Source organism: Liolophura sinensis, chromosome 10 (assembly GCF_032854445.1).
Source record: "Liolophura sinensis isolate JHLJ2023 chromosome 10, CUHK_Ljap_v2, whole genome shotgun sequence".
Lineage (NCBI taxonomy): Eukaryota > Metazoa > Mollusca > Polyplacophora > Chitonida > Chitonidae > Liolophura > Liolophura sinensis.
Window position 1 is genome coordinate 4,537,873 of NC_088304.1, and position 14,250 is coordinate 4,552,122.

Below are 14,250 nucleotides of genomic sequence, written 5' to 3' on the forward strand. Positions count from 1 at the left end.
GCCCTCCTTCTGTTGTTCGTTTGTTTGGGATTTTACGTTGTTTTCAGTCTTATTCCGGTGACATCATGATATGTGTCTACTTGTAGCAGATCAGTCCTGCTGCTGATAGATCTGTAGTGCTGCCTCAGTGGAACACCATGCTGAAGTAAGTGACACAGTCCCACCCAGTCACGTTATACTGACATCAGACCGACCAGTCCTTCGTTCATCCCTCTTTATATGCTGAGCAACAAGTGAGGTAGTGTCAAGAGTACTGATATTAAAGTCTTACATATGACTCCATTTCTGATTGAACAGGGTTTGCTAGTATGACACTAAATCCACAAAGATTGCTAGTTTGACTAACAGGCAGAGGCAGACAGATCATATTACCACCATATCTAGTCTCAACAGTAGCTGGCTACCATTCACAAGTGATTATAACATAGTTGCCAATGACTGGGGGTTTACTCTGGCCACAATAGTTTCCTCCACCCATGACACTGACCACAGACCTAAATTTAGTATTCTAGAGTATGGCACTAATAGTGATCAATAAACTTAAGGCCCATCGCAAATAGGTGCCTTGATAATGTATGATTGCATTCACAACCCGTTTGATGAGTAAGGAAACAGGCATTGGAAATATGCAGTAAATCTCATCTGAAATTCCATTCCAAAATTCTAAAATTTATACAGGACTGTACCAGTACCTGATTAAATGCACTTATGGCACTTTCCAAGATAAAAAAAAAAAAAAAATGGATAGTTTTCAAGATCCTAAATTTTTCATGAAAAATTCTAAAGTCTGTCCATGGACAAAAGCTTCCCATGCTTGTTTAAAGGGCTGGTTAAAAATGTTAACATTATACTCATACAACAGTACATGAATTCTTCACAAATAAACCCTTGATACAAATTACATTTTATCTCAGTTCAAAAATATCCATACTTTAATCAGACATCACATACACATCATGCATTCAGTCATCCTATACACCAACAAAATATGGTTTATTATATACTAGCACAGGTCAAATGTTAAATGAAGCCAACCCCTTGTAGAACAGAAGGTGATAATGATACTAAATCGGTCCATATGCATAATACATGGCCACAAAGGCCTTGTAGGTTCACTGTATTTGACCTAAAATTTCTTCCAGGACCAAGCTGAGAGTTCTGTTGATATCAGAAAGGTGTTTTGAGGTTTGTTTGAGGCATAAGATGGCACTGTATTGGAAAAATACAAGTTTGAGTACCGAAGTAATGAATTATTACCTTTTCTTGGCCCTCAGAAATGCACATTTTTGGGACAAAATTTAACGTCTTATACACTTCATATATCAGGTTAATTAACATCTGTAACACTCCATCTTATCAACTTTGCAACATACACATGTTCAAAAGCAGGTAACTTCTGCATCAACTTGACACACCTTTATTATCAAATATTAATATTCATTAATTTGATGGATTTTTATGCTTTTCATATTTTTAAAAAATATTTTATCAAATAGTAAGACTGGCCGAATAAATCCTGTCCCTCAAAATAATCCATTTTTCTGATCTACATAAAAAAACATTAACGTAGCTTTTGGCCCATAGTAGAGCAACTTTATACGCCACTTTAACCTAATAACGTCATTCTCTTTTACTGGCTGCACAAAAACAAGCACAAATTCACAATAACTGTAACATCCTGCAATATGTCAATGCCATCTTGAAATCTGCCTTTTTGTTGAGTAAATAGCCCATGTTAACAGATGTCAAAAATACAAACTGTTTGTAGACAAACTACCTTTTTCAAATAGGACAAAGGTTTACTACTAAGGGTGACAAGATATGAGAAAATCAAGATATGAGAAATCAGGCTAGACTTGTTCTAAAACCATCATCAATAAAGTTTACATGAGGCAGGTTTGCATCAAACACCTTGGGAATCAAATTTAGATCAAGTGGGAATTTAAGTCAAGAATATGGATTTATACTGATATACAAAAGGGAATTCTGGGAAAATTTCAAAAATATCCAAACAAACTCACAGTGGAAACCAAACACAGTACAGCTGTGTTTTGGATGCAAGGTTTGAAAAACTTGCTTTTGATTTATGAAAAAATTGTTCTGTGTTCCAGAATAGGCTGGTATAAACTCTTTTAAAGTCATTCGTGAAAAATGCTTTTACGAAATGTTATCAAAATGCCCATTAGGTCATTCAACACAGCACCACACAACAGCACCAGGACCATGCATCTCCAATTCATAACTGTACCTTGGTATTTTTAATATTTGTAGTTTGGGGTTCACTTTTCTGCCTTATATACATGTAACTTTGCAAAGAATATTGTATTCATGTATATCAGGAGTCATCTCCTCTTGGCTTTGTGTTGCAACCCCCAGACTGGCTTAAATGCTTTACAATATCCACCCAATCATAACCTCTCGGTAACTCCCCCTTAGCGTCCAAGCGGTTCACTATTTTCCGTTTTTGGGCTTTTGATAAATGTTCTCTTTTCTCCTTTTTCTTTGCAACTTCTTCTTCTTTATCATCCTGGGCCACGGGTCTAGCTTCAATCTGAAAAAAACAAAACAAACAAAAATAGAAATTTTGTTTGGAAAGTTCCCAGGTTTAAACGGGGACTGTCCGGGTCATCTCTCACCAGTGCTTCCTAGTCCTCCTTCACCCATTCCAACCTGCTACCTACCCATCAACAGTCTGATCACCTCTAGAGTTTCAGGCTGATCTGTCAGCAGTGTTTCCTAGTTCTCCTCCCACTCCAACAGTTCACCTACCTACCTATCAACAGTCTGCTCACTTGTAGAGTTTCAGGCTGATCTGTCAGCATTGTTTCCCAGTTCTCCTCACACTCCAACAGCTCACCTACCTACCCATCAACAGTCTGCTCACTTGTAGAGTTTCAGGCTGATCTGTCAGCATTGTTTCCCAGTTCTCCTCACACTCCAACAGCTCACCTACCTTCCCATCAACAGTCTGCTTACTTGTAGAGTTTCAGGCTGATCTGTCAGCAATGTTTCCCAGTTCTCCTCACACTCCAACAGCTCACCTACCTACCCATCAACAGTCTGCTCACTTGTAGAGTTTCAGGCTGATCTGTCGGCAGTATTTCCCAGGTCTCCTTCTCCCACTCCAACAGCCCACCTGATCTGTCAGCAGTGTTTCCCAGTTCTCGTCCCACTCCAACAGCCCACCTACCTACCCATCAACAGTCTACCCACCTGTACAGTTTCAGGCTGATCTGTCAGCAATGTTTAACAGTTATCCTTGAACCACTCCAGGGGCCTCTGTGCTCAGTTTGTTAGTGTGCTAGTGCAGCGTAATGACCCAGGAGCCTCTCACCAATGCGGTGGCTGTGAGTTCAAGTCAAGCTCATGCTGGCTTCCTCTCCAGCCATATGTGAGAAGGTCTTCCAGCAACCTGTCGATGGTTGTGGGTTTCACCCCAGGCTCTGCCCGGTTTACTCCCACCATAATGCTGGCTGTCGTCGTATAAGTGAGAACACCAATCAAATAAAATAAATACTCCATAAAAACCCCAACAGCCCACCTACCTACCAATCAACAGTCTGTTCACCTGCAGAGTTTCAGGCTGATCAGTCAGCAATGTTTCCAGTTCTCCTTCACCTAGTCACACAGCCCACCTCCCCATCCATCAGCAGTCTGTTCACCTGCAGAGTTTCAAGCTGATCTGTCAGCAGTGTTTCCAGTTCTCCTTCACCTACTCACACAGCCCACCTCCCCATCCATCAGCAGTTTGCTCACCTGTGGAGTTTCAGGCTGATCTGTCAGCAATTTTTCCCAGCTCTCCTTTACCCACTCAAACAGCGTGTAAGTCATTGCACAGCCCAATAAGTCAGCCACCTGCTCTTTCACTCCAGTCATAATAGTCTCTCGCACAGAGTCAATCCTGAATGTCAAAAGAAAGCAAAAATGCTTACCAATCACAGTTGAAGGGTATGGTCATAACAACAGCTGACGAATCTTTTATTACAAAAGTATTGTTTGTGAAAATTCAAAAAGAACAATAAATAAATCCCCATCAAATCTAATGTACTGTCAGAATAAAAATTCTGCCCACCAATGAGAGACAACGGACAGATTAGATATACAATTAAATTTCACCAAGTTACCTTATAATTACTGTAATGTGTGTGTGTATAGAAACTGGAAGCTTGCAAAACCCAAATGGAACCTGAGTCTGTCTTGATATACTCACAAATGCTTGTTGTAAAACAGATCCAAGTTGATGTCTGGGGACTCATCTGGGTAGTTTTCTCCCCAGGAAACCTCCAACAAGAAGGATTTGTATGTACCATCCTCGCCATACTGTACAAAGGAAAACCAATATCAAAATAACCTTTAATAGAAGGACAGTACCACTGTTACTGATTAAAATATCAATTATGGTTCAGATTTCTAAGGCGATAGAAGTGAAGGCCTTTGTACCTGTGATAGATGTAACTTGCACTTCAACGACGTGTAAGGACATATATAGACCACGTGGCAAATTGCTTGTCTTCAGGAAGTGTAAGGACATATATAGACCATGTGGCACACTGCTACTCTTCAGGAAGTGTAAGGACATATACAGACCATGTGGCACACTGCTTCTCTTCAGGAAGTGTAAGGACATATATAAACCATGTGGCAAATTGCTTATCTTTAGGAAGTGTAAGGACATATATAGACCATGTGGCAAATTGCTTGTCTTCAGGAAGTGTAAGGACATATATAGACCATGTGGCACACTGCTTCTCTTCAGGAAGTGTAAGGACATATATAAACCATGTGGCAAATTGCTTATCTTTAGGAAGTGTAAGGACATATATAAACCATGTGGCAAATTGCTTATCTTTAGGAAGTCTAAGGACACTCAGTCATCCTATACACCAACAAAATATGGTTTATTATATACTAGCACAGGTCAAATGTAAAATGAAGCCAACCCCTTGTAGAACAGAAGGGGATAATGATACTAAATCGGTCCATATGCATAATACATGGCCACAAAGGCCTTGTAGGTTCACTGTATTTGACCTAAAATTTCTTCCAGGACCAAGCTGAGAGTTCTGTTGATATCAGAAAGGTGTTTTGAGGTTTGTTTGAGGCATAAGATGGCACTGTATTGGAAAAATACAAGTTTGAGTACCGAAGTAATGAATTATTACCTTTTCTTGGCCCTCAGAAATGCACACTTTTGGGACAAAATTTAACGTCTTATACACTTCATATATCAGGTTAATTAACATCTGTAACACTCCATCTTATCAACTTTGCAACATACACATGTTCAAAAGCAGGTAACTTCTCCATCAACTTGACACACCTTTATTATCAAATATTAATATTCATTAATTTGATGGATTTTTATGCTTTTCATATTTTTAAAAAATATTTTATCAAATAGTAAGACTGGCCGAATAAATCCTGTCCCTCAATATAATCCATTCTTCTGATCTACATAGGACAATATACTACTCTTCAGGAAGTGTAAGGACATATATAGACCATGTGGCACACTGCTTCTCTTCAGGAAGTGTAAGGACATATATAAACCATGTGGCAAATTGCTTATCTTTAGGAAGTGTAAGGACATATATAGACCATGTGGCAAATTGCTTGTCTTCAGGAAGTGTAAGGACATATATAGACCATGTGGCACACTGCTTCTCTTCAGGAAGTGTAAGGACATATATAAACCATGTGGCAAATTGCTTATCTTTAGGAAGTGTAAGGACAAATGTAGACCATGTGGCACATTGCTTGTCTTCAGGAAGTGTAAGGACAAATGTAGACCATGTGGCACATTGCTTGTCTTCAGGAAGTGTAAGGACATATATAGACCATGTGGCACACTGCTTCTCTTCAGGAAGTGTAAGGACATATATAGACCATGTGACACATTGCTTGTCTTCAGGAAGTGTAAGGACATATATAGACCATGTGGCAAATTGCTTCTCTTCAGGAAGTGTAAGGACATATATAGACCATGTGGCACACTGCTTCTCTTCAGGAAGTGTAAGGACATATATAGGCCATGTGGCACATTGCTTGCCTTCAGGAAGTGTAAGGACATATATAGACCATGTGGTACACTGCTTCTCTTCAGGAAGTGTAAGGACATATATAGACCATGTGGCACATTGCTTGCCTTCAGGAAGTGTAAGGACATATATAGACCATGTGGCACACTGCTTCTCTTCAGGAAGTGTAAGGACATATATAGACCATGTGGCACATTGCTTGCCTTCAGGAAGTGTAAGGACATATATAGACCATGTGGCACATTGCTTGCCTTCAGGAAGTGTAAGGACATATATAGACCATGTGGCACACTGCTTCTCTTCAGGAAGTGTAAGGACATATATAGACCATGTGGCAAATTGCTTCTCTTCAGTAAGTGTAAGGACATATATAGACCATGTGGCACATTGCTTGTCTTCAGGAAGTGTAAGGACATATACAGATGATGTAGCACATTGCTTCTCTTCAGGAAGTGCAAGGACATATATAGACCATGTGGCAAACTGCTACTCTTCAGGAAGTGTAAGGACATATATAGACCATGTGGCAAATTGCTTGTCTTCAGGAAGTGTAAGGACATATATAGACCATGTGGCAAATTGCTTCTCTTCAGGAAGTGTAAGGACATATAGACCATGTGGCACATTGCTTCTCTTCAGGAAGTGTAAGGACATATATAGACCATGTGGCAAATTGCTTCTCTTCAGGAAGTGTAAGGACATATATAGACCATGTGGCAAATTGCTTCTCTTCAGGAAGTGCAAGGACAGATATAGACCATGTGACACACTGCTACTCTTCAGGAATGTAAGGACATATATAGACCATGTGGCAAATTGCTTCTCTTCAGGAAGTGTAAGGACATATATAGACCATGTGGCAAATTGCTTGTCTTCAGGAAGTGTAAGGACATATATAGACCATGTCGCATACTGCTTCTCTTCAGGAAGTGTAAGGACATATATAGACCATGTGGCACACTGCTTCTCTTCAGGAAGTGTACGGACATATATAAACCATATGGCACTACTCTTCAGGAAGTGTAAGGACATATATAGACCATGTGGCAAATTGCTTGTCTTCAGGAAGTGTAAGGACAAATGTAGGCCATGTGGCACATTGCTTGTCTTCAGGAAGTGTAAGGACATATATAGACCATGTGGCACATTGCTTGTCTTCAGGAAGTGTAAGGACATATATAGACCAAGTGGCACACTGCTTCTCTTCAGGAAGCTTAAGGACATATATAGACCATGTGGCACACTGCTTCTCTTTGGGAAGTGTAAGGACATATACAGACCATGTGGCACACTGCTTCTCTTCAGGAAGTGTAAGGACATATATAGAACATGTGGCACACTGCTACTCTTCAGGAAGTGTAAGGGCATATATAGACCATGTGGCACACTGCTTCTCTTCAGGAAGTGTAAGGACATATATAGACCATGTGGCACACTGCTACTCTTCAGGAAGTGTAAGGACATATATAGACCATGTGGCACACTGCTTCTCTTCAGGAAGCGTAAGGACATATATAGACCATGTGGCACTTCTCTTCAGGAAGTGTAAGGACATATATAGACCATGTGGCACACTGCTTCTCTTCAAGAAGTGTAAGGACATACAAAGACCATTTGGCACATTGCTTGTCTTCAAGAAGTGTAAGGACATACAAAGACCATGTGGCACATTGCTTGTCTTCAAGAAGTGTAAAGACATATTTATACACTAGCCACTTGTCAAGAAATCTTGCTACCCTCCCAAACAAAGAGCAAACTGAAGATTCTGTCTTTCAGATAAAACAGCCGGCCCCGCCTCCTCCCATGTGCTGTCTTTATGTTTCAAATCAATCCCTTATAACCTTGCGTGTATGGATGCAAAACTCCAGACACAAAGGCAAAAACTCGACCTCAGTGGTCAAGGTGGTGTTAAACTGAGTACTGAGAAATGAGTACTGAGCAACGCTCAGTACTCATTTGATAAAAGCACATTTTTTTTACCTTGTACTGGAAAGTTGTTGGGTTCAACTGTTTATAGTTGTCATCTCCTTCATAGATAGATGACAGCACCTCAATCTCCTCCTGATGTCAAAACATAAGGTCAACAGTTACATACCAAACACGCCCAAATGCATACACACTATAACCTTTACATGTATTTAAAACCTACATTAAAAACAGTATCATTTGGACAGTTCAGTTATGAGAAGGTAAAACAAAATGTGGTCTGGATCAATTATTAAAGGTACCGTACGTTCTATAGGTATAATTGTAGACAAGTCATATATCACAGAGAAAACTCTTATAGCTGATGGGCATCAGTGTTATATTCATGTGACTTCACTTCTGGGTCAAGTACATGTACATTCCAATATGGCAAAGTCCTGAAGTCATTAGATATAGCTAAGTTTTGCACTATACATGAGATGCTTCACAATGTGACTTCGTCAAGCCAGGACTTGAAAGGCAAAGAGTCCTACTTTACAGGATAATTAGGATGACTGACTGGGTGGAGTAGAGTTGAGGTTCTGGTTGCTGTCTATTCATAATTTCAAGCATCAAGTTTCTTCACAAGGAACAGGAGGTGTCAAATAACATGCAGTTAAACAGGCCAAATGCTGATTTGAGTAGATACAGGGCACAGAAACTATCATATTTTTGGCCTTGTATATTCTGATTACATTTCTAGGAAAAATCTTTGACCTAAAAGCTTCAATTTTCATTTTTTATGAAAAAATCTTATGCAAGGCCTATCTTGTCTGAGTATAATTCGCTATTATATTTACAACTGCGCACATCCACTAATCACTAGACTGACCGAAGAGAGAGCTGATGATGGCTCAGAGGTGTTATGACTTCATTTCAAAACTATGAACTGTTTGTTGACCCCATTCCCAGCAGATTCATCAATGAACTGATGTCATATTCTGTCACATGATGAAAACCAGAACCTCAACTTTACAACTCCCTGACAATATGTCTGGCCGTAACTGAACTAACATACTCACCACTGTCAATCCCCATGAAATATAAACACTGAAAGCCCACTCCCTAATCATACTATCCCCACATCACTGGGTGTAACTCACTGGGAACAAAATACCACCCACCCCCTCACCTGAACAGGTCACCAGCCACCATGTAGTCATCTTCACAATTCATGAATCTCTAAATTCCGTGTTACTTTTGCTAGTGCATATTGTACCATGAACAGAAGTTGATGTGTGCAAGTCAGAACATGGTGGGCAGTGGGTTTTTTTTCAGGTCAGTGAATGAGACTTATTTTACTTCCACACAAACATAGCAAATTTTCAGCTTTGAACTGCCAGCATTTTCGATGGTGGTACCATGTATGTTAGTTCAGAAACTGTCGGAACAGCTGTCAAGTAAATATGCCAAGAACCCATGATGTTGTAAAGTTTGATTAACAATCTTCAACCTCTTGCTGTTCTCTACAGCTCATCTCTGATGATTGTCGTAATGCCCCGGGGAAATGTATGTCTACTCCATCATCCACTTAGCCATTTATCACACGTAACTTATTTGATGTCATTTTGTGAGGTTGCATCGTCTGGCCTGAGGTAAAATAGAAAAACCTAGATGTGAGATCTGTTTGTTTCTTCCCAGCTTAGCTTTCAGAAATACAGATCTGTACACCTCCATTTACTAACCTGGAACTAGCATGTGCCGTACTCAACATGTCAAAGCTGTACAGCACAAAAATGTGTTCCCTGTAATCCTTCAATACTTCTTACTTCATATTACATAGTTATTTGCGAATAATAAAGACCATAATGTGCCAATTAACCCAAATGTATCTGCTACATCGGCAGCAAGCCCAACTTGGCTAACGACCATTTTCAATTAGAATTCCGTCCGAGTGGGTGCGTCAGTTACATCTGTGTTATTTGCGATGTTATGGTCTTAACATTCCCACATAATGCGATAATATGAAGTTAGAATTACTTTAAGATCACGAGAGCTCTTTTAGTGGCGTACAGTGTTGGCACTTTGGAGACAGCACTGGTGACAGGACCGAGCTGCAGGTTAGTGAATGTAACGGTTCAGAGCGGTTAATGTGGCAGCTAAGTTGGGAACATGGCCAACCGATCTCCGAGGTAAGGAAAATCATACATTATTCGTTAGTTACAACAACAACAAAAGAGAAACTTGTCACTAGAATATTGTCACTAAAATAATACAAAGGATGCTATAAATTTCTCGTAAATCATGAGTTAAGATTATGTGAACGACAAACCTTTTGGCCGGTAATTGATTGCGGACTAAAGCAACTTGAAAAATAAAAATTTGGAAGAACACGTTGGGTTTCACTGACACTTGTAACCCACCTGTTTTCTCCTCTCTCCACTGAAGAGTTCCGGCTTTGTCGAATGCATACTCCTCACAGCGTATGCACGGCTCTCTGACGCGTTGTGCATTTCTGTGCATCAAGCCGTAATATGACAGCACAAAGAAAATCTCAACATCCGTCGTATGAGGATGCTCGAAGCACAGTTTCTTTAATTCATTTTTTTCTTGGCTGTTTAAAAACAAAAAGGAAAAAAAACGGAAAGAAAAATTGCGGTATTCTTTTGTGCAAAACTTCTTTCGCGTGTAAATTAGCCTAATGAAAGTGAGAAACTATTACCGTAAATATTATCATTTTGATTGGCCGGCTTGGACTGTGTGTGTGATTGTGATGGGTGGGGGAGGGGAGGGGTTCTTGTACAGGGTGTGTGCGGGGAGGGGGGATAATTTTCATTTTAAAAAACTGTGTCCCTTTCGCAGTTGCCACTGGTTTGTTACCTGAATTTTCATTTAGCTTTCCTAAATTTCATGTCAGCCTGTAAAAATCTCTGATATTTATATACAGAAGTCCTACGTATATCGGCCGAGTGGTTTATTGTACTGGTCATACCAGCACTACATCTACAAGGCACATCTCAGTAACGTTTTTCAGTTTTTATTCACAGACGTCTTAAATTTCCCTTTTTTCTTTTCACATTTTAAGCACAAAATTTTAGGAAATTATTATGAATTGCAAGAAGCCGGTGGTGTAATGCTGTGTTAATCAAGGAAAAGCAATTAATATATACCTATAGGCCAAACAGCATTGTGCCATGAGAAAGATTGGTTGTTTTTTTGTATTCATGTAAGTTTATCCCCACCGAATTTACAGATAATTATGAAACCTTAAAAAGAGGTTAAAATTTTGGCCACAGGTTATGTAACACTTTTATAATTCAAGTATCTGCATCCATTCACTTGTTGTTGCAATCGTGCAGTTATGGAGTTATATGATCGTTAGGGACCAGAAAATTATTTAAAGTTAAAAGACTTGAATAATAAAACACACAAAGAATTGGTTGGAAAAAAGAGGAGAAAAATCATGTCAAAAAAGCCTAGTATGGTACGGCCAACTTTGCGGTCGATTCTCTGTTATCAATTCACTTTTGTGAAAAAAAAAACTCTCAAAACACCAATGTCAAAATGTCAGCATTTTTCAAGTGTTAAAATTATGATGCAGTTAACATGTTAAATGTTGTAGAACGTTAGTGCCAACATTATCAAATGGAACACCACATAATGATTGTTTACAAGATCCAACATAATGTTGAATAATATCCACTTTTCAACAATCATAATGTATAAACAATTATAAACATATCCTAACAGTCAGGAACATCAACAGAATATTTTAATGTCAAATTAACACTTCTAAGTTTTATGATTACGACATTTTGCAAAAATTTTAATTTAACATTTTACGTTACATTGGTTTAATCTAACATTATAAATGCTTCCCCCCCCCGCTGCTGCCGGTATGTTATAGATTTAACATTATTAAAACAGTATTACGTAATAGTTCAATTCTGAACAGTGTATGCATGTCAGATATGAAACCGCGGTGTAACCAGTTGGTTTACTGGCTGAGCTATGTGGCGACCTAATCCGATTAAAAGCCAGATCGGCTGAAAAAAAAATACACAATCGGTTCTCCATACCTGATGTCAGAGTCGCTGATTTTGGTCAGATCGAATTCCTGCTTTCATTAGATTTATCCCTATGATTCATCTGTGTTTTGAAACGACACTTATGTCTGCTACCATAATTAAACACTGTATTTATTTATTTGATTGGTGCTTTAAGCCTTACTCTAGGATATTTCACTTATACGGTGGCGGGCAGCATTATAGTGGCAGAAAAACGGACAGTGGCTGGGGGAATCCCTCGACCATCCGCAAGTTGCTGAAAGACCTCCCCACGTGCGGCCGGAGAGGAAGCAAAGAACGTGCTGGACTTGAACTCAGAGCAACAGCATTGGTGAGAGGCCCCTTTCTTCATATTGTAGATTTCCGTTACTTGAAGGTTTCCTGCAACAATTCACGCATATCGTACATATTCGTCGCTTAACCCGGCCAATAACCCCGAACTTATTCATTTGATGCGTTGTCGAGTTATCACTAGGCTTCCTAAATTGCAGTATCACTCTGTCATGCTTTCAGGGTAGGGTTTATACGTATAGTTTATAGGGCTGTCCTATCGTGAAGTAGGGTTGTTGTATCGTAGTATATGGTTGCTATATCGTAGTGTGGGCTCTCGTATCGCAGTGCAGAGATGTCGTATCGTACAGTGCAGAGATGTCGTATCGTACAGTGCACGGGTGTCGCACAGAGTAGAGTTATCCTATCGTAGTAGGTCCTATATGGTTGTTATATAGTATTGGACTGCTGTCGTACAGTGGTACAGGCAAGTCTTATCGTAGCTTGGAGTTGTCCTGTTGTTGTGTAGGATCGTCGTATCGTAGTGCAGAGTTGTCGTATCGTACAGTGCAGAGATGTCGTACCGTACAGTGCACGGGTGTCGCACAGAGTAGAGTTATCCTATCGTAGTAGGTCCTATATGGTTGTTATATAGTATTGGACTGCTGTCGTACAGTGGTACAGGCAAGTCTTATCGTAGCTTGGAGTTGTCCTGTTGTTGTGTAGGATCGTCGTATCGTAGTGCAGAGTTGTCGTATCGTAGTGCAAGGTTGTCGTATCGTAGTGCAGGGTTGTCGTATCGTAGTGTAGAATTGTCATATCGTAGTGTGGAGTTGTCGTATCGTAGTGCAAAGTTGTCGTATCGTGGCGCAGGCTTGTCGTATCGTAGTGCAAGGATGTCGTATATCGTAGTGCAAGGTTGTTGTATCGTAGTGTAGATTTGTCATATTATAGTATATGCTTGTTATCGTGCTGTGGGCTGTCGTATCGTAGCACAGGGATGGCATATCGTAGCACAGTGATGTCGTGTCGTAATGTAGGGTTGTCGTATGGTATCGCAGGGATATCGTATAGTAGCACATTGATGTCGTATCGTAGTGTAGGGTTATCGTATCGTAGTACAGGGTTTTCGTATTTTACTGTAGAGTCGTCGTATTGTAGTGCAGGGTTGTCGTATCTTAGTGCAGAATTGTCGTATCGTAGTGTAGGGATGTCGCATTGTAGGGCAGAGCTGTCGTATTGTAGTGTCGGGTTGTCGTATCGTAGTGCAGGGTTGTATTGTATCGTAGTGTTGTCGTGTCTTAGTGTAGTGTTGTCGTATTGTAGTGCAGGGTTATCATATTGTAATGTAGGGTTGTCGTATCGTAGTGCAGGGTTGTATCGTATCGTAGTGTTGTCGTATGTTAGTGTAGTGTTGTCGTCTCGTAGTGTAGCGTTGTCGTATCGTAGTGCAGGGTTGTTGTATTGTAGTGTCGGGTTGTCGAAACGTAGTGTAGAGTTGTATCTTATCGTAATATTGTCGTATCTTAGTGTAGTGTTGTCGTATCGTAGTGCAGGGTTGTCGTATCGTAGTGCAGAGATGTCGTATCGTAGCACAGGGATGTCGTATCGTAGTGCAGGGACGTTGTATCGTAGTGCAGGGTTGTCGTATCGTAGTGAAGGGTAGTCGTATCGTAGTGCAGGGCAGCGTTATTTCATTGAATCGATAACCAAGGTATACGTGTATCTCTCGAATTCGGACTTCTAATTTTTCACAGCCTTTAGCTTTATAAAACCAAATATGCAAAGAATATATAAGCCTATGCATTATAAGCATTGCTCATTCAAATGAAGTGCTGTTCCCGCTACAGCCGATAGGTCCTTATAATTGACCAGCGAGCTCCCGTGTTCTACTCCAGGTTTGTTAGGTACTTTGTCGGTGGTTTACTTCATGCAATCCGGTCCCCTACACCCATAATTGCGTGACCGTC

General features: G+C 40.1%; 1 protein-coding gene across 1 annotated transcript; it reads right to left on the bottom strand.

The window, feature by feature from the left end:
- Positions 1-600: 600 nt before the first annotated feature.
- On the bottom strand, positions 601-10,374 carry LOC135476405 (RWD domain-containing protein 4-like). Its single transcript, XM_064756414.1, has 6 exons — positions 10,276-10,374; positions 9,457-9,593; positions 8,019-8,099; positions 4,211-4,320; positions 3,757-3,901; positions 601-2,551 (listed from the first exon to the last, which is right to left on the bottom strand). The coding sequence occupies exons 2-6, from the start codon at positions 9,478-9,480 to the stop codon at positions 2,336-2,338; spliced, it is 576 nt and encodes a 191-aa protein (XP_064612484.1). The 5' UTR covers positions 9,481-9,593; positions 10,276-10,374; the 3' UTR covers positions 601-2,335.
- Positions 10,375-14,250: the final 3,876 nt, after the last annotated feature.

What these genes read in the sequence shown, in the direction of transcription:
- LOC135476405 (XM_064756414.1), bottom strand. Translation starts at nt 9,480, where the DNA reads ATGAGCTGTAGAGAACAGCAAGAG. An exon ending in CAACAACTTTCCAGTACAAG is followed by an intron (nt 4,321 to 8,018) that starts GTAAAAAAAATG and finishes TCCTTTGTACAG; the next exon opens with TATGGCGAGGATGGTACATA. An exon ending in CTGTTTTACAACAAGCATTT is followed by an intron (nt 3,902 to 4,210) that starts GTGAGTATATCA and finishes TTTGACATTCAG; the next exon opens with GATTGACTCTGTGCGAGAGA.